The sequence below is a fragment of the Lolium perenne genome, chromosome 3 (genome assembly GCF_019359855.2).
Source record: "Lolium perenne isolate Kyuss_39 chromosome 3, Kyuss_2.0, whole genome shotgun sequence".
Classification (NCBI taxonomy): Eukaryota; Viridiplantae; Streptophyta; class Magnoliopsida; order Poales; family Poaceae; genus Lolium; species Lolium perenne.
The window spans coordinates 62,473,871-62,495,458 of NC_067246.2; the positions used below are offsets into that span (position 1 = coordinate 62,473,871).

General features: G+C 42.4%; 1 protein-coding gene across 1 annotated transcript; it reads left to right on the forward strand.

The window, feature by feature from the left end:
• Positions 1-1,088: 1,088 nt before the first annotated feature.
• Positions 1,089-2,613, forward strand: LOC127338248 (aspartic proteinase CDR1-like). The gene has a single exon (XM_051364447.1). The coding sequence runs from the start codon at positions 1,167-1,169 to the stop codon at positions 2,553-2,555; it is 1,389 nt and encodes a 462-aa protein (XP_051220407.1). The 5' UTR covers positions 1,089-1,166; the 3' UTR covers positions 2,556-2,613.
• The last annotated feature ends 18,975 nt before the right edge of the window (positions 2,614-21,588 follow it).

Below are 21,588 nucleotides of genomic sequence, written 5' to 3' on the forward strand. Positions count from 1 at the left end.
CAAATTAGCTACCCCTTTCCCTCTTTCGTGCAAGACTTAGAGGATGGACGAACTGGATCTAGGTCGATTTGGAGATGCAAATTGGAGAATTGGATTTCTGTCATCGGCAATGAACCTCAAGGTTAGGATATATGTACGCTGTGACAAGCTTCCAGTGGAGTATTCCTGCAACGCAGGCGTACATGACCTGCAAATAAATTAAGATCACTCTTCATCAGGATTGGCGCCGCTCCCAAATCGCGAAGACCCTCAACCGCGAGCTGTGTTGCCTCCGCGTCCGCTGCCCTATCCACCACAGGTCGGCGCCAATACACCTGCATCGGCATCGAGCCCATGGCCTCGTGGATTTCTGTGCCTGTGCACTTGCATCGCCATCAATCGAGTCGTCGTCGAGCTCGACCCCCCACGGCAGCGCAACGGCGAGTCGCACCGGGCGATGGGGAAGAGCATGGGCGGGCGGTGGGGAAGATTGCCGGCGGGCGGTTTGTGGAGAGTAGGAAGCGACGGCGTGGAAAATACCGCTCACCAAAACAGCTAATACAATCACAAACCGCCTGGATGGGGTAATGTATCCGGTAATGCAAACCTGAGGGGGTTAAGTGCTCCACTTGAAACATGAGGGGTTCTTCGTCCCAAACGTGAAGTGATGAAACCTAGGGGGTTAGACTTCTTTCTAAATTTTTCTAGCTATATTCTCCGGTCAATAACCTACCACCTTATCTTCAGTTTCACAAGCTAAAGCAATAGGAACCTCACGTGTGATCTCCTATTTCCCTCTCCCCATTTATTTCCTCATCATTTTGCTTCACCATTTAATTCCCCATATTAATTTGTGGTGAAAGAAAAACAAATCACATTAATTTGTAATTACTACTGTAGTCTCTCCAATCCAAATTAATTACTTTATCTCTCCGATCTAAATTAATTGGCTCCAGTTTATCAATTACTGAAGTAGATACGGAAGTAGTATCTAGTAGTTAATGAACCAATCTACTCATCCCCTACATAAAATGGAGCCAATTAATTTAGATAGGGAGATATTGCTATTGTATACTCATCCCCTATAATACTACCAGAGCAGGGTTATACTTATTTATCGATCGATCATACGGCATCAGCGGCGGCACCTAGCAAAGGCCGGCGCCATTAGGCAGAATTAGGATACAATGGCGACAGCGACGACATGTCGCAATCTCTTGCTCGCTGCCGTCGTCCTGGCGGGACAGCTTTGCGTGTGCACGGCGTACGTAGGCGTCGACGGATTCAGTGTCGAGTTCATTCACCGGGACTCTGTCAAGTCTCCGTACCACGACCCGGCGCTCACCGAGCACGACCGCGTGCTCGCTGCCGTCCGGCGGTCCACGGTACGCGCCGCGGCCCTCGCGCGCTCCTACGTCGGCGGCGAAGGCGCTGTGTCCGAGGCCGTGTCGAGTTCATTCGAGTACCTAATGGCCGTCAACGTTGGCACGCCGCCTACCCGGATGCTCGCCATCGCCGACACAGGCAGTGACCTCGTCTGGTTCAAATGCGCACCTCGGACAGCAGCCGCCAGGGCCATGCCGCCGAGGGCCGTCTTCAACCCGTCCTCCTCGTCGACGTTCCGCCGCGTAGGCTGCCACTCCGGCGCGTGCCAAGCACTCCAGTATAGCATTTCTTGCGACGCCAGGTCCAACTGCCAGTACTTCCGGTCCTACGTCGACGGCACCAAGACAAGCGGTCTACTCTCCACCGAGACTTTCACCTTCGAAAGCATTCCAGGCGGATGCCCGGGGTGTCGCAGCCATCCGTATGTGTTGGTGCCGAATGTCACCTTCGGCTGCTCCACGTCAACGAACAGCACATTCGTCGTGGACGCCATGGTCGGCCTCGGTGCCGGAAGAACCTCCCTCATCGGCCAGCTCGGCGCCAAAACTTCCTTAGGCCGCAGGTTCTCCTACTGCTTGCTCCCCTACAACGTGAAGAACGCCTCCTCGGCGTTCAACTTCGGCGACCGCGCCACCGTGACGGAGCCGGGCGCGGCCACCACGGCGCTGGTCCGCTCCGACTTCGAAGCCTACTACACCATCTTGCTCGAGTCCGTCAGGATCGGGAACGCCTCCTTCCAGCACCTTTCACGCGTCATCGTCGATTCCGGCACGCCGATGACATTCCTCGACAAGGCGCTTGTGGACCAGATGGTGAACGAGCTGAGCAAGCGGATCGGGACCGGTTTCCGGAAGCTGCCGTCTCTGCCATCGCCGCTGCAGCTGTGCTACGATGTGGGCGGGCCGAGTCGTCGGTACTGGTTCAACAAGAGCGTCCCGGATGTGACGCTGTACCTGGCCTTCGTCGGCGTGGCAGTGACGCTGAAGGCGGAGAACACGTTCATGGAGTGGGAGGAAGGGATCATGTGCTTGGCGGTGGCGCCGGTGTCGAAGGACCGTCCGCTGGCCATCCTCGGGAGCGTCGCGCAGCAGAACATGCACGTCGGCTACAACCTCGACAAGCGCACCCTCACCTTCGCCCCTGCAGACTGCGCCAGCTCCTACAGGTCGTCCTTACCTGTGCATGGCTGAACCCTGTGAAAAGCACATGATTTCTAAGATCCTCCGTAATTTTGGATTAAGAATTTCAAATTGAAGATGAAAAAGAAATGGCTTCCAATTCGAGTCTGGTGTTTGGATGTGCTTAGAATTTCCTATTGGAATTAAACTATTAAAGGGTGGTACCAGTGCTTAGATGTAAAAACCATGAAACTAAATAATTTGTTAAGTTAATACAATATATACTTATGTACACGTAAAAAAGAGCATGGAATCTATTCAGAATTATAAGACAACCAGATATCGCAAGTACGGGTTCGCTAGAACAGCAAATGCATACGACGAACAAGTCCTCCAGTGCGATGAGACATGTTAACAAACACAATGCTTGCACCGTCCACAAGCATCCTCCGCTCCCATCCCTGCACTGCAAGTCTGCAACAGAGCACGCACACTACCTCGTCCATGGAGCACAAGCATCCGCGCAGCCATAGGTAACGGGCTGCGCCTCACGTGCAGCCTCCAGATGTAGTAGGAACGCCAATGCGGCGCGGGGAAAAGTTACTGAAGACTTTTAACAACGGCCCAGTACGTTTTATTCGTTTCCTGATTTCTGAACTCAGCGCAGTAGCTGGCGGCCAATCCTGCTCGCTGCCGCGGTTCCTATTCTCCGCTTATAGCGGGAGGGATGCGATGCTCCGCACAGGGGCCAGTTATTTCTGGGCCGGCCCATGTAGCGAGCACAGGGTGATTTTCCCTCAGGTTTTCTTCTATTTAGCCGCTTTTCTCTGGTTTTTCTGTTTTTCTTCCGGTTTTCCGATTTTCTGTCAGTTTTTTTTGAAGTTTTCTTCAAACCTTAACTTTTTTTCAACTTAGAATTTTTCAAGTTTTTTGAACTGTTTTTAATCCGGACATATTTCTGATTTGAACTTTTTTCAAATCTGAACGATTTGTATATTTGAATTTATTTAGAAAATTGTTCAGATTTTAAAATTGTTCAATTTTAAATTTGTTCAAAATTAAAATTTGTTCGTCTTTTAAATTTTTTTCGAACTGAAATTTTTTTTGGTTTTGAAATTTGTTCAAAATTAAAATATGTTCAGATTTGAAATTTATTCAAAGTGAAAATTTAAATTTGTTTGGATTTAAAAATTGTTCATAATTGAAATTCGTCTTTTTGGAGAAGCATCAGATTTGAAAATTTGTTCAAAATCTGAACGATTTGTATATTTGAATTTGTTTAGAAAATTGTTCAGATTTTAAAATTATTCAATTAAATTTGTTCAAAATTAAAATTTGTTCGTCTTTGAATTTTTTTCGAACTGAAAATTTGTTTGGTTTTGAAATTTGTTCAAAATTAAAATTTGTTCAGATTTGAAATTTATTCAAAGTGAAAATTTAAATTTGTTTGGATTTAAAATTTGTTCATAATTGAAAATCGTCTCTTTGGAGAAACTTCAGATTTGAAATTTTCTCCAAACAGACAAACGAAAAATAAAAAACGAAAAAGAAAAAAAGAAAAATCGGTAGTACCTTGCTGGGCCGTGTCTGGGCGGCCCATGAAGTTGCCGCTTCAGGCGGGAGGAAGGTTCGCTGCTCGGTAGCGCACGAGTCTCGTTTCGCTGAAGAATTTGGACGTGGGCTCGGCCCAGTTAGCTCGTTAGCTTTGTTTACCTGCTTTCCTTTGAAAAGAGCAAAAACGTACAACCAGGGATCGAACCCACACCCTGTAGCAGGCTGGAATGGAACGCAGTCAATAAACGAATCCCCTCCCTAGCAATCGATTGCTCGAGCAATCACTTTTTGTGGCGCGGAAGCGCTCGCGGAGCGAGTCAATTCCCTTTTTGTCACGTAGTGTTTTTAATTACGTTCACACGTGTTCACACTAACAGCTTGTATTACTACTTTGCAAGTTGCATGCAGCCAAGAGCGTTCACACTGCATGCATGCATATGCACAGAGCATCTCATGGATTTGCATTTAATGAGCCAACTTTTCGGCTTTCAGCACGCTTTCATAAGTTTTTGCATGCATACACATAGCATCTCACTCTTTTTATTCAGCACGAGGCAGACTCTCAATTCTCTTTTTGCAATTCCCTTTTTGCAATTCCCTTTTTGGGTTTTATTTTTCATACGGTAATTCATGTTTAAGGGGATCCTTTTGCAATTCCCTTTTTCGGGCCAGTGGTTTTTAAGGGGGAAAATAACGGGTGGGAAGATCCACTTGCAACTCAAATGAACTACCACTTGCTAATTAAATTAATTACTGTTTTTAAGTTGTAAGCTAACAAAAGTTGCTAAAATATTCTAAATGAAATTTACTTTTTAGGGTCGCTAGGTATTTATATTTACCGTTGATAAATAACGGGGCACCGAGTTGATAACTTGTAAACAAAAAAAGAGTCGCTACATATTTTAAATTAAATTAAATTTTTAGGGTTGATATTTATTTATATTTACCATTGATAAATAGCGGGTCATCGGGTTGATAGCTTGTAAACTAAAAGAGAGTCGCTAAAATATTCTAAATGAAATACTTTTTAGGGTTATTATTTACTTATATTTACAGTTGATAAATAACGAGGCACCAGGTTGATAGCTTGTAAAATAAAAAATGTTCGCTAAAATATTCTAAATGAAATACTTTTTAGGGTTGGTAGTTTTTTTATAATTACCATTGATAAATAACGGAGCACCGGGTTGATAACTTGTAAACTAAAAACAGTCGCCAAAATATTCGAAATGAAGTTAGATTTTTAAGATTGGTAGTTATTTATATTTACCGTTGATAAATAACAGGACACCGGGTTGATAGCTTCTAAACAAAAAAATATTCGGTAAAATGTTTAAAATAAAATTAACTTTGGGGTTGATAATTTTATACATTTACCATTGATCACTCAAGTATGGAGGAGTTGATTATTCGAATAGGATAGGATTGATAACTTTTAGCCAGAAAAAAAGTTTCTCGAAACATATCAACATGGGTGCTAGTTTTGAAGATCTCGTCGAGACGGATTTATTGGTGAAAGCGGATCTTAATTTGGAGTTGTCGTTTGAAAGTTAAAATATTTTGAATTTTGAAATTTGGAAAACATTCCGCTGACATCAGCAGTTTCGTCTATTTGTGCATGCATGCTGAACTTTCCCTCAATACCCTGCACCATGTTGATAATTTTATACATTTACCGTTGATCACTCAAGTACGGAGGGGTTGATTATTCGAATAGGAGAGGGTTGATAACTTTTAGCCAGAAAAAAAGTTTGTTGAAATATATCAACATGGGTGCTAGTTTTGAAGATCTCGTCGAGACGGATTTATTGGTGAAAGCGGATCTTAATTTGGAGTTGTCGTTTGAAAGTTAAAACGTTTTGAATTTTGAAATTTGGAAAAGATTCTGCTGACATCAGCAGATTCGTCTATTTGTGCATGCATGCAGAAGTTTCTCTCAATACCCTGCATCAGGTTGATAATTTTATACATTTACCGTTGATCACTCAAATACGGAGGGGTTGATTATTCGAATAGGAGAGGGTTGATAACTTTTAGCCAGAAAAAAAGTTTGTCGAAACATATCAACATGGGTGCTAGTTTTGAAGATCTCGTCGAGACGAATTTATTGGTGAAAACGGATCTTAATTTGGAGTTGTCGTTTGAAAGTTAAAACGTTTTGAATTTTCAAATTTGTAAAAGATTCCGCTGACATCAGCAGATTCGTCTATTTGTGCATGCATGCAGAACTTTTCCTCAATATCCTGAACCAGGTTGATAATTTTATACATTTACCGTTGATCACTCAAGTACGGAGAGGTTGATTATTCGAATAGGAGAGGGTTGATAACTTTTAGCCAGAAAAAAAGTTTGTCGAAACATATTAACATGGGTGCTAGTTTTGAAGATCTCGTCGAGACGGATTTATTGGTGAAAGCGAATCTTAATTTGGAGTTGTCGTTTGAAAGTTCAAACATTTTGAATTTTTAAATTTGGAAAGTTTTAACGTGGACGTGGGTCAGAGAAAGGAAAGAGAAAGAGGTTTGCTCACGTATGATTAAACCAAAAAAAGCTGTCGGAAAGTGATCGCTAGGCAGGATTTGAGCGAACGATCGCCAGCTAGGGTAGCCCGTCAATAAAATAAGATCATGGTTGTTCCACAAGATAGAAGCTCAATATTTATTATTTCTAGCTTGCGCTGCTGTATCTTTGCATGTTTTTTTTCTTCATTTCCTCATATGCTTCCATCTACTTTTCTTATTATATTATTTCTTCTTCTATTTCGTTTATTTTCTTTTAATTTATTTTTAAAATATATTTTTTCATGTTTTTCTGTTTCTCATTATGAAAATTTATTTTCCCTTCATTACAATTTATGTTCCCCACAATCTATAAGGTTGCTCTCCTTACAGATGGATTTGTTACCCACAATATATGGGATATTTTTTATATGCCTCAAGTTTTTTCTCAGTATAAATGGGTTTGTTCCACTAAATCTATAGTGTGTTGTTTTTCATATAACTCGATGTTGTTCCGCATTATAATTTTTTTTATTCCTCTCAACCTATGTGGTTTTCATCATATGACTCCAATGTTGTTCCTTCTTTGAAATGCTTTTGTTCCGCTCCGTTTATGATGTTGTACCCCACCTCCTAGTCTGTTGTTCCCTTCCATTTAGAATGTTGTTCCTCATTGCCTGGTTGTTGTTCCCCTCCGTTTAGAATGTTGTTCCTCACTGGATGGGTTGTTGTTCCTCTCTGTCTAGGATATTATTCCCCTCCATTTAGGATGTCGTTCCACTCCGTCTAGGTCGTTGTTCCCCTCTCTCTAGGCCTTTGCCCCCTTCGTCTATGATGTTGTTCCCCTCCACCCATCTAGGTTGTTGTTCCACACTGTCTCGGATGTTGTTCTCCTCCGTCTAGGATGTTCCCCATCGGTTGTGCTGTTGTTTCTAGGTTGTGTTGTTCCCCTCTATCTAAGATGTTGTCCCCCAGGTAGGTTGTTGTTCACCACCATCTAGACTGTTGTTCCCCTCTGTCTAGTATGTTCCCACCGATTGGGCTTTTGTTTCTAGGTTGTGTTGTTCCCCTATGTCTAGGATGTTATTCTTCGTCTAAGCTGTGTTGTTCCCCTCAGTCTAGGATATTGTTTTCGCTCCTTCTAGGATGTTGTTTCGCTCCTTCCAAGTTGTTGTTTCCCAACGTCTAGGAAGTTATTCCCCTCCGTCTAAGTTGTTGTTCCCCTCTGACTAAGTTGTTGTTCCCTCAATAAAGAATGTTGTTCCGCTCCGTCTAAGAAGTTGTTCCCGTCCATCTAGGATGGTGTTCTCCTTCATCTAGGAAGTTGTTCCCCTTTGTCTAAGTTGTTATTCCTCTCTGACTAAGTTGGTGTGTTTCGCTCCGTCTAGGAAGATGTTCCCCTCCGTCTAGACTGTTGTTCTCCACCGCCTAGGCAGTTATTCCCCTCCATCTAGGATGTTGTTCCCTACCGGCTAGGCAAATATTCCCCTTCGTCTGAGATGTTGTTCCGCCCAGTCTAGGCTGGTGTTCCTCTCCGTCTAAGTTGTTGTTCCCCTCCATTTAGAATGTTGTTCCCTTCCATCCTCTTCCTGAAAACCCAAACGCCGGTGTTGTCCTAATTATTGCCGTGCTGCTTCTCTTCCTGCTCATCGATCTTATCTCTCTTTGGATTTGTGCTAAGGTACCTGATGAGAAAAATAACAATGATTTGACAAGCAAAAGATCAGATCTACCAAGCAGCACTTACGTGCATCCCATCTCCAACTAAACAGCCTAAGATTGAAGTAAATCAGTCATGGAAAAAAGGGGATCGGGGTGGGGTTGGATGGGGATCTGAGCACTAACCTTGACGTGTGTTGATGGACAGATTGATCCAAGAAGTGAAGCAGCACAGGCGGCCGGCGGAGCAGCTTGGATTGGCGCAGGAACCGGCGACTAGGAGATAGCTGCAGCCTGTAGATCGTGCCGTCCGGCCTCCTCTGGTTCTTATGTGCACATGTGACACGCGTACAACACGCATCCGTTGGGAACCCCAAGAGGAAGGTGTGATGCGTACAGCGGCAAGTTTTCCCTCAGTAAGAAACCAAGGTTTATCGAACCAGTAGGAGCCAAGAAGCACGTTGAAGGTTGATGGCGGCGGAGTGTAGTGCGGCACAACACCAGGGATTCCGGTGCCAACGTGGAACCTGCACAACACAACCAAATTACTTTGCCCCAACGTGACAGTGAGGTTGTCAATCTCACCGGCTTGCTGTAACAAAGGATTAGATGTATAGTGTGGATGATGATGTTTGCAGAAAACAGTAGAACAAGTATTGCAGTAGATTGTATTCGATGTAAAAGAATGGACCGGGGTCCACAGTTCACTAGTGGTGTCTCTCCCATAAGATAAATAGCATGTTGGGTGAACAAATTACAGTTGGGCAATTGACAAATAAAGATGGCATGACAATGCACATACATGTTATGATGAGTAGTGTGAAATTCAATTGGGCATTACGAAAAAGTACATAGACCGCAATCCAGCATGCATCTATGCCTAAAAAGTCCACCTTCAGGTTATCATCCGAACCCCCTCCAGTATTAAGTTGCAAACAACAGACAATTGCATTAAGTATGGTGCGTAATGTAATCAACAAATACATCCTTAGACATAGCATTGATGTTTTATCCCTAGTGGCAACAACACATCCACAACCTTAGAACTTTCTGTCCTTGTCCTGCATTTAATGGAGGCATGAACCCACTATCGAGCATAAATACTCCCTCTTGGAGTTACAAGTAACGACTTGGCCAGAGCCTCTACTAATAACGGAGAGCATGCAAGATCATAAACAACACATAGATGATAGATTGATAATCAACATAACATAGCATTCATTATTCATCGGATCCCAACAAACGCAACATGTAGCATTACAAATAGATGATCTTGATCATGTTAGGCAGCTCACAAGATCCAACAATGATAGCACAATGAGGAGAAAACGACCATCTAGCTACTGCTATGGACCCATAGTCCAGGGGTGAACTACTCACTCATCACTCCGGAGGCGACCATGGCGGTGAAGAGTCCTCCGGGAGATGATTCCCCTCTCCGGCAGGGTGCCGGAGGTGATCTCTTGAATCCCCGGAGATGGGATTGGCGGCGGCGGCGTCTCTGGAAGGTTTTCCGTATCGTGGCTCTCGGTACTGGAACTATTATCGACGAAGGCTTATGTAGGCGGAAGGGTAGGTCAGGGGGCGCCACGAGGGCCCCACACGCTAGGGCCGCGCGGCCCAAGCCCTGGCTGCGCCGCCCTGTTGTGTGGGCGCCTCGTCGCCCCACTTCGTATCTCCTCCGGTGTTCTGGAAGCTTCGTGGAAAAATAAGATCCTGGGCGTTGATTTCGTCCAATTCCGAGAATATTTCCTTACTAGGATTTCTGAAACCAAAAACTGCAGAAAACAGCAACTGGCTCTTCGGCATCTTGTTAATAGGTTAGTGCCGGAAAATGCATAAATATGACATAAAGTGTATATAAAACATGTAGGTATTGTCATAAAACAAGCATGGAACATAAGAAATTATCGATACGTTGGAGACGTATCAACATGTAGGTGAGATGCGAAGAGGAAAGTGAAGTGGGCGGAAAAAAAATAGGGCAAACCTTTTTATACCTCCGTGGCCTGCTCACGCCAGATTTGGCTGCCAATTTTTTGGCGGCCGATTTCCGCGCCGCGGTTTCACCCGCGATTTGGCGAAAAGAAGATGTGGGCGCGCCAACGCTGGGCGGGGCAAGCCAAAATTGGTACTGAACCAAATCGTAGCCAAAAAGGTGGGGCACGACCAATAAATATTGGCATGACCAAACACAGGGCATAGTCAAAAAGTTGGCAACTCATGATTGTTTGGATTGTAGCCCATAGTACCTACCAAAATTTTGGCAAACCCGTTGGCTTCCATTTGGTTTCAAGCCAAATGACTAGCCAAATATTTGGCACGTTGGTTTGGCTGTTGTTTGGTTTGGTTCCAGATTTCATAACTTGCATGACAACATGGTACATATATGAAAATGGAATTAACTAGCACCTGTGATCTTCACAATGACAGGGTTCAATACATGAAATAGCCCATATAATGTGTCATACATCAGATAAATCCACTCGACATAATCAAGTTCACATACTACGTGACCCTTTACCTGATCACTCAAGATGCTACAGCTAGCCACAGAACCAAGTCTGCTCAATATACACAAAATATGCATGATATATGGTGTGTCCATACTACCACCAGGTGCTATCGTATTCCTAGTGGTATAAACAAAAGGTGGCCAAAAAACAACTAAACTATGACAATTCACTGAGCAGTTGCAAATCCACCATCATGACGACCATCATTATGAAACTTGGTCTCAAAGTAGCTAATTACTACATCGTCCGCATAGTTGAGGTAACTACGAAAGATATCTTGATCTGGCTTTGATAGATGGGTTGCAATCTCAAGTTTATCCTTAGTTGTGATGGTAAGGGAATTTATTCGCTTCCAAAGATTTGCATAAGGATCTATGGGTGGCATTGGTTGCACTGGAATAGCAGGGGCTGCAAGAGAGTCAGCTAGCTTCTTAATACTAGCTGCTATATCATCATTAGATACCTTGTCTTTGTTGTTTGCTTTGCCCTTGGTTGGATTCTTGGAAGGTGATGATGTCACTCGCTTGCGCTTCTTGTTTAAAGGATTGCCATCCAACTCAACTTTAGCACTGAGGCGGCCAATGATACCTGAGTCAACTTCGTCGTTGTCCACTGGGATTGGATAACCTTCATGTTCCAGCACATCCTCATTGTCATCATTACCATCATCAACATTGACAGTGGTTTGGTCAATTGCAAGTGAGCCATCAGCTTGGGATTGGTCAGAGAACAACTCTTCCAATTCATGGAAGAACCTGATGGGTCTAGTAAGATAATTGATTGTTGTTTTCTGTCACAAGGTAAGGCACCACAGGTGTAAGATATTGTGTGATAAATAGAAAACATGAGAAGCTACACATATAAAGAAAAAAGATTTCAAGCCATAGCATCAACACTTACACTGAGATGTTGCTTTTCTGACTCAGAAAGTGTAAATTTGTAAGTGCTAGCCTCAAAGCCATTGCCACTATTGTTCATGGCTCGTCGCACCCAGCTCCATTTCTCCTTGTATGAACAATAATGTCGATCCACTTGGTTTTGAGTGGCTCCAAGAGAAAACTTGCCATTTAGAGCATCAGCACACTGCAAGTGGTGTTGTTTCTTGAACTTGAAAGTTGCTGGTTTGTCCCTGCGAAGATCAATATACCAGTCCAACATGAACTTTGTAGCTTCATCAGTCCAGGTGATGTACTTATCACTAGAGTTGCAGTCCTCCTCACTCTTGACATCAAGCTTATGCTTCCCCATGATCTGCAGATTGGTACTACAAACATAATATCGCAGGACAGAAATAAAAAATAACCAAGGAATCTAAAATAAGAAACTTAAATAACTAGAACAATCTTAGAAGGATAAAACAAGTTACATAAGTCTATTACAATCAGCTTCAGACTACAAATATTTGCATGGGGATACATCTAAAGCACTAATCCCTCGCACGGAGGTTACATCAAAAGCACTAATCCTCTCATGGAGATACAACAAAAGCACTAATCCCTGGATTGGAGATACATCAAAAGCATTAAGGCAGGGTGGCATTAGCCTCACTTCTGTGCACTCTCTTTATCTTCCCACATTTGCAGAGCTAATAAATCACGCTTAGCAGCCCACTCACGTATGTCAGCCTCCCGATCACGAACACGTCCACTACTCCTAGGAAGGTTGGCATACCACGTCGCCTCATCCACAACATACTCATCAGGACCATTTTCTAGTATCCAATTGTGTAAAGCGCAACAAGCAACTACAACCTTAATATGAGATTTTAAAGGTATGAAGGGCCTCTGACTAAGAATCTTAAAGCGACTCTTTAGTGCTGCAAATGCTCGTTCAACTGTGGTCCTAAGTGATGAATGCCGGTGGTTGAATAATTCTTGTGGGGTATTTGGGTCACGTGATCCAGCAAACTCATTTAGGTGGTAGCGCACGCCACGATAAGGAGGCAATATCCCTGGCCTCGCAACATACCCGACATCAGCCAAGAAAAATTTCCCTACAACCATGTTATATTAATGGTGAGCTAAGGTCAAATTCACATGAGAGTGACAAACATTGATGTTATGTTGTATATGTACCTTCAGGTATTTTTAGACCTACTGGACGTGTGAGGGCATCTTTTAGCACAAGGGAATCATGGGCAGAGCCCTCCCATCCTGCTAGAACATACGTGAACCGAAGGTCGAAATCAACAACTGCTAGCACATTTTGGGAGGGGTATGACTTCCGACCCCTAAATTTGTCCACCATATAGGCAGGAACACAAGCCTTAACATGAGTGCCATCTAGTGCCCCTATACATCCCCATGAATACAAAAAAGAGTATTGTATGTTAAGCTTGGGAAACGTCGATCTTGTATAATAAATACAAGAAATCTCTAGTCTGATAGTTACCTCAAAGTATGAGTAGAATCTGTTCTGGTTGCTAGTGATTTTTGTGTGTGTATCTGTTGATCTAATATAAATGAGATCACGTGCTAACTCCCCGATTGCACGCAGGACAATATTGAAATATCTGCTCACTGTTTCACTAGACCGCCAAAACCAGAATCCAACGGATGAATTTGTGTGATGTTGACCTACCATGTATAGGAACATCGCAACTTGTTCCTCTACCGAAACATGAAAGGTGTCAATTAACAGCTCCTTCTGCCTCAGCCTATTGCATAGCTTGTAAAATACAGATCGAGACATCCTCAGTTGCTTGATGCATGTTGCATCTGATGTGTTAATAAGCCTAATCACACATTAGTTTTGTAGAGGTCTCTCTCAACTAGTGGACCTTATTTTTGACCTCTACCTCTTCTTTTTCTACCATCCCTGTTTCTATACCACAAAGCCAAGAGAAGGACAATGACAGATAGAGTCCTCCGCCTCAACATGGTGTACACATAATATCTTTGCTGGTCCATGTCCATCTGAGTCAAATAAATACATTCAAATAAATGACCATCTAGACACATCATTAAAAATTCCTACTTGCTGAGAGATACATGTTACAAAATTAGAGCAGCTTCGAACTAATAATTGGGATTAATAGCTTATATAAAAACACCAAAATGGACAAACAAAATGCAAGTATGTGCTTCTCATTCAGCAATAAAAGGACTAACAAATAAGTATTAATCAAGTTCAGTATAACTAATCTGATGGGCTTAACATGCCACATTTTCTTGCAGGAGACAAATAACAACGATTTGACAAGCAAAAGATCAGATCTACCAAGCAGCACTTACGTGCATCCCATCAACAACTAAACAGCCTAAGATTCAAGTAAATCAGTCATAGAAAAAAGGGGATCGGGGTGGGGTTGGATGGGGATCTGAGCACTAACCTTGACGTGCGTTGATGGACAGATTGATCCAAGAAGTGAAGCAGCACCGGCGGCCGGCGGAGCAGCTCAGATTGACGCAGGAACCGGCGAATAGGAGATAGCTGCAGCCTGCAGATCGTGCCGTCCGGCCTCCTCTGGTTCTTGTGTGCGCATGTAGGTGAGATGCGAAGAGGAAAGTGAAGTGGACGGAAAAAAAGAGGGCGAACATTTTTATACCTCCGTGGCCTGCTCATGCCAGATTTGGCTGCCAATTTTTTGGCGGACGAATTCCGCGCTGCGGTTTCGCCCGCAATTTGGCGAAAAGAAGACGTGGGCGCGCCAACGCTGGGCGGGGCGAGCCAAAATTGGTACTGAACCAAATCGTAGCCAAAGAGGTGGGGCACGACCAATATTTTGGTAAGGCTGCTATTGGTACCCAACCAAACATACCCTTAGGGGCTGTTTGGATTGTGCCCCATCTAGCCCTACCAAATTATTGGCATGACCAAACACAGGGCATAGCCAAAAAATTGGCAACTCATGATTGTTTGGATTGTAGCCCATAGTACCTGCCAAAATTTTGGCAAACCCGTTGGCTTCCATTTGGTTTCAAACCAAATGACTAGCAAAATATTTGGCACGTTGGTTTGGCTGTTGTTTGGTTTGGTTTGGTTCCAGATTTCATAACTTGCATGACAACATGGTACATATATGAAAATGGAATTAACTAGCACCTGTGATCTTCACAATGACAGGGTTCAATACATGAAATAGCCCATATAATGTTTCATACATCAGATAAATCCAGTCGACATAATCAAGTTCACATACTACGTGACTCTTTACCTGATCACTCAAGATGCTACAGCTAGCCACACAACCAAGTCTGCTCAATATACACAAAATATGCATGATATATGGTGTGTCCATACTACCACCAGGTGCTATCGTATTCCTAGTTGTATAAACAAAAGGTGGCCAACAAACAACTAAACTATGACAATTCACTGAGCAGCTGCAGATCCACCATCATGACCATTGATACGTCTCCAACGTATCGATAATTTCTTATGTTCCATGCTTGTTTTATGACAATACCTACATGTTTTATACATACTTTATGTCATTATTATGCATTTTCCGGAACTAACCTATTGACAAGATACCGAAGTGCCAGTTCCTGTTTTCTGCTGTTTTTGGTTTCAGAAATCCTAGTAAGGAAATATTCTCGGAATTGGACGAAATCAACGCCCAGCATCTTATAATTCCACGAAGCTTCCAGAACACCCGAGAGGGACCAGAGGAGGGCCACAGGGGCCCCACACATGTGGCTGGCGCGGCCAAGAGGGGGGCCGCGCCCCCTATTGTGTGGCGGCTCCGTAACCCCTCCGACTCCGCCTCTTCGCCTATAAGAAGCCCCCTGACCTAAATCTTCGAGACGAATAAGCCACGGTACGAGAAACCTTCCAGAGCCGCCGCCATCGCGAAGCCAAGATCTGGGGGACAGAAGTCTCTGTTCCGGCACGCTGCCGGGACGGGGAAGTGCCCCCGGAAGGCATCTCCATCGACATCACCGCCATCTTCATCACCGCTGCTGTCTCCCATGAGGAGGGAGTAGTTCTCTCTCGAGGCTAAGGGCTGTACCGGTAGCTATGTGGTTAATCTCTCTCCCATGTACTTCAATACAATGATCTCATGAGCTGCCTTACATGATTGAGATTCATATGAGCTTTGTATCACTATTAATCTATGTGCTACTCTAGTGATGTTATTAAAGTACTCTATTCCTCCTTCATGATGTAATGGTGACAGTGTGTGCATCATGTAGTACTTGGCGTAGTTTATGATTGTGATCTCTTGTAGATTATGAAGTTAACTATTACTATGATGGTATTGATGTGATCTATTCCTCCTTTCATAGTGTGATGGTGGCAGTGTGCATGCTATGTTAGTACTTGGTATAGTTGTGTTGATCTATCATGCACTCTAAGGTTAATTAAATATGAATATCGAATGTTGTGGAGCTTGTTAACTCCGGCATTGAGGTGCTCTTATAGCCCTACACAATTAGTGGTGTTCATCATCCAACAAGAGAGTGTAGAGTGGTTTTATTATGTGATCAATGTTGAGAGTGTCCACTAGTTAAAGTATGATCCCTAGGCCTTGTTTCCAAATACTGCATTCATCGCTTATTTACTGTTCTACTGCATCTTTACTTCCTGCAATATTACCACCATCAACTGCACGTCAGCAAGCTATTTTCTGGCGCCATTACTACAACTCATATTCATTCATACCACTTATATTTCACTATCTCTTCGCCGAACTAGTGCACCTATACATCTGACAAGTGTATTAGGTATGTTGGGGACACAAGAGACTTCTTGTATCGTGATTGCAGGGTTGCTTGAGAGGGATATCTTTGACCTCTTCCTCCCTGAGTTCGATAAACCTTGGGTGATCCACTTAAGGGAAAACTTGCTGCTGTTCTACAAACCTCTGCTCTTGGAGGCCCAATACTGTCTACATGAAAAGAAGCGGGAGTAGACATCAAGCTATTTTCTGGCGCCGTTGCCGGGGAGGAAAGGTAAAAGGCGCTCACACTTCGGTCCCAGGTAACTAAGTAATTTTCTGGCGCCGTTGTAACTGCTCGAAGCTATTTCCTTTAGATCCTGCAATTGCATCTTTTTGTTTCTTGTTTTTATTTCACTAGTTAGGCATAATGGAAAGCAACATGGAGCTTTTTAATCTATTTCCTGAGTTAAGACATGGATGGTTTGATGCGAAAATTAAAAAACCTATGGAACATATTAGTATGAACGCTTTGAACACCATTGTTGCTAATGATATGGAAAATTCTAAGCTTGGGGAAGCTGGTTTTGATGAGCATGATATTTTTAGTCCCCCAAGCATGGAGGAGAAAATTTACTTTGATGAAACTTTGCCTCCTATTTATGATGATTATAATGATAGTTGTCTTTTGGTGCCACCTACTATGGAGAGTAAATTTTATTATGATTATACTATGCCTCCTACATTTGATGAGAATAATAATGATAGCTACCTTGTTGAATTTGCTCCCACTACAATTAATAAGAATGACTATGCTTATGTGGAGAGTAATAATAATTTTATGCACGTAGATCATGATAAGAATGTTTCATTTGATAGTTATATTGTTGAGTTTGTTCATGATGCTACTGAAAATCTTTATGAGAGAGGAAAATATGGTTGTAGAAATTTTCATGTTACTAAAACACCTCTCTATATGCTGAAAATCTTGAAGTTGCGCTTGTCTAGTCTTTCTATGCTTGTTGCATTATGCTTCATAAATTTGTTTATTTACAAGATTCCTTTTCATAGGAAGTGGGTTAGGCTTAAATTTGTTTTGAATTTTCTTTTTGATGCTCTCTTTTCCTTCAACTATTACTTCTTGGGAGTGCATCATTGAAATTACTGAGCCCATCTTAATGGCTATAAAGAAAGCACTTCTTGGGAGATAACCCATGTCTTTATTTTGCTACTGTTTTGTTGAGTCTTGGAAGTTGTTACTACTGTAGCAACCTCTCCTTATCTTTATTTTATTGCATTGTTGTGCCAAGTAAAGTCTTTGATAGTAAGGTTCATACTAGATTTGGATTACTGCGCAGAAACATATTTCTTGCTGTCACGAATTTGAGCAGTAGTCTCTGTAGGTAACTCAGAAAAATCTTCCAATTTACGTGAGTAATCCTCAGATATGTACGCAACTTTCATTCAATTTGAGCATTTTCATTTGAGCAAGTCTGTTGCACCTAAAAAATTCGTCTTTACGGACTGTTCTGTTTTGACAGATTCTGCCTTTTATTTCGCATTGCCTGTTTTGCTATGTTTGATGGATTTCTTTATTCCATTAACTTTCAGTAGCTTTGTGCAATGTCCAGAAGTGTTACGAATGATTATGTCACCTCTGAACATGTGAATTTTGATTATGCACTAACCCTCTAATGAGTTTGTTTTGAGTTTGGTGTGGAGGAAGTTTTCAAGGATCAAGAGAGGAGGATGATACAATATGATCAAGGAGAGTGAAAGCTCTAAGCTTGGGGATGCCCCGGTGGTTCATCCCTGCATATTTCAAGAAGACTCAAGCATCTAAGTTTGGGGATGCCCAAGGCATCCCCTTCTTCATCGACAACATTATCAGGTTTCTTCTATTGAAACTATATTTTTATTCCATCACATCTTATGTACTTTACTTGGAGCGTCTGTTTGTTTTTATTTTGTTTTGTCTGAATAAATGCTTGTGTGGGAGAGAGACACGCTCCGCTGGTTCATATGAACACATGTGTTCTTAGCTTTTAATGTTCATGGCGAAGGTTAAAACTGCTTCATTAATTGTTATATGGTTGGAAACAGAAAATGCTACATGTGGTAATTGGTATGATGTCTTGAATAATTTGATACTTGGCAATTGTTGTGCTCATGATTAAGCTCTTGCATCATATACTTTGCACCTATTAGTGAAGAAATACATAGAGCTTGCTAAAATTTGGTTTGCATGATTGGTCTCTCTAAGGTCTAGATATTTTCTAGTAAGGGTTTGAACAACAAGGAAGACAGTGTAGAGTCTTATAATGCTTGCAATATGTTTTTATGTGAGTTTTGCTATACCGGTTCATACTTGTGTTTGCTTCAAATAACCTTGCTAGCCTAAGCCTTGTATTGAGAGGGATTACTTCTCGTGCATCCATATCCTTGAGCCAATAACTATGCCACTTGTGTCCACCATACCTACCTACTACATGGTATTTCTCTGCCATTCCAAAGTAAATTGCTTGAGTGCTAACTTTAAATTTCTATTATTTGTCTTTGCAATATATAGCTCATGGGACAAATAGCCTAAAAACTATTGTGGTATTGAATATGTACTTATGTATCTTATTTCTTATTAAGTTGCTTGTTGTGCGATAACCATGTTCCTGGGGACGCCATCAACTACCCTTTGTTGAATATCATGTGAGTTGCTATGCATGTTCGTCTTGTGTGAAGTAAGGGCGATTTACCATGAGTTGAATGGTTTGAGCATGCATATTGTTAGAGAAGAACATTGGGCCACTAACTAAAGCCATGATCCATGGTGGAAGTTTCAGTTTGGACAACAATCCTCAACCTCTTATGAGAATATTATCTGTTGTTGAATGCTTATGCATTAAAGAGGAGTCCATTATCTGTTGTCTATGTTGTCCCGGTATGGATGTCTAAGTTGAGAATAATCAAAAGCGAGAAATCCAATGCGAGCTTTCTCCTTAGACCTATGTACAGGCGGCATAGAGGTACCCCTTTGTGATACTTGGTTAAAACATATGTATTGCAATGATAATCCAGGTAATCCGAGCTAATTAGGACAAGGTGCGGGCACTATTGGTATACTATGCATGAGGCTTGCAACTTGTAGGATATCTTATACATAATACATATGCTTTATTACTACCGTTGACAAAATTGTTTCTTGTTTTCAAAATAAAAGCTCTAGCACAAATATAGCAATCCATGCTTCCCTCTTCGAAGGGCCATTCTTTTACTTTTATGTTGAGTCAGTTTATCCACTTCCTTCCATCTTAGAAACAAACACTTGTGTCAACTGTGCATTGATTCTTACATACTTGCATGTTTGCATTCATCATATTACTTTGCATTGACAACTATCCATGAGATATACATGTTGAAAGTTGAAAGCAACCGCTGAAACTTAAATCTTCCTTTGTGTTGCTTCAATGTCTTTACTTTGAATTTATTGCTTTATGAGTTAACTTTTATGCAAGACTTATTGATGCTTGTCTTGAAAGTACTATTCATGAAAAGTCTTTGCTATATGATTCAGTTGTTTAATCATTGTCTTTACCATTTCTTTGAATCGCTGCATTCATCTCATATGCTTTACAATAGTATGATCAAGATTATGTTGGTAGCATGTCACTTCAGAAATTATCTTTGTTATCGTTTACCTACTCGAGGACGAGTAGGAACTAAGCTTGGGGATGCTGATACGTCTCTAACGTATCGATAATTTCTTATGTTCCATGCTTGTTTTATGACAATACCTACATGTTTTATACATACTTTATGTCATTATTATGCATTTTCCGGAACTAACCTATTGACAAGATGCCGAAGTGCCAGTTCCTGTTTTCTGCTGTTTTTGGTTTCAGAAATCCTAGTAAGGAAATATTCTCGGAATTGGACGAAATCAACGCCCAGCATCTTATAATTCCACGAAGCTTCCAGAACACCCGAGAGGGACCAGAGGAGGGCCACAGGGGGGCCACACATGTGGCTGGGGCGGCCAAGAGGGGGGCCGCGCCCCCCTATTGTGTGGTGGCTCCGTAACCCCTCAGACTCCGCCTCTTAGCCTATAAGAAGCCCCCTGAACTAAATCTTCGAAACGAATAAGCCACGGTACGAGAAACCTTCCAGAGCCGCCGCCATCGCGAAGCCAAGATCTAGGGGACAGAAGTCTCTGTTCCAGCACGCTGCCGGGACGGGGAAGTGCCCCCGGAAGGCATCTCCATCGACATCACCGCCATCTTCATCACCGCTGCTGTCTCCCATGAGGAGGGAGTAGTTCTCTCTCGAGGCTAAGGGCTGTACCGGTAGCTATGTGGTTAATCTCTCTCCCATGTACTTCAATACAATGATCTCATGAGCTGCCTTACATGATTGAGATTCATATGAGCTTTGTATCACTATTAATCTATGTGCTACTCTAGTGATGTTATTAAAGTACTCTATTCCTCCTTCATGATGTAATGGTGACAGTGTGTGCATCATGTAGTACTTGGCGTAGTTTATGATTGTGATCTCTTGTAGATTATGAAGTTAACTATTACTATGATGGTATTAATGTGATCTATTCCTCCTTTCATAGTGTGATGGTGACAGTGTGCATGCTATGTTAGTACTTGGTATAGTTGTGTTGATCTATCATGCACTCTAAGGTTAATTAAATATGAATATCGAATGTTGTGGAGCTTGTTAACTCCGGCATTGAGGTGCTCTTGTAGCCCTACACAATTAGTGGTGTTCATCATCCAACAAGAGAGTGTAGAGTGGTTTTATTATGTGATCAATGTTGAGAGTGTCCACTAGTGAAAGTATGATCCCTAGGCCTTGTTTCCAAATACTGCAATCATCGCTTATTTACTGTTCTACTGCATCTTTACTTCTGAAATATTACCACCATCAACTGCACGCCAGCAAGCTATTTTCTGGCGCCATTACTACTGCTCATATTCATTCATACCACTTGTATTTCACTATCTCTTCGCCGAACTAGTGCACCTATACATCTGACAAGTGTATTAGGTGTGTTGGGGACACAAGAGACTTCTTGTATCGTGATTGCAGGGTTGCTTGAGAGGGATATCTTTGACCTCTTCCTCCCTGAGTTCGATAAACCTTGGGTGATCCACTTAAGGGAAAACTTGCTGCTGTTCTACAAACCTCTGCTCTTGGAGGCCCAACACTGTCTACAGGAAAAGAAGCGGGAGTAGACATCAACCATCATTATGAAACTTGGTCTCAAAGTAGCT

Bases quoted from the DNA above. Each gene is read 5' to 3' on its own strand.
- LOC127338248 (XM_051364447.1), top strand. From the start codon at position 1,167: ATGGCGACAGCGACGACATGTCGCAATCTCTTGCTCGCTGCCGTCGTC.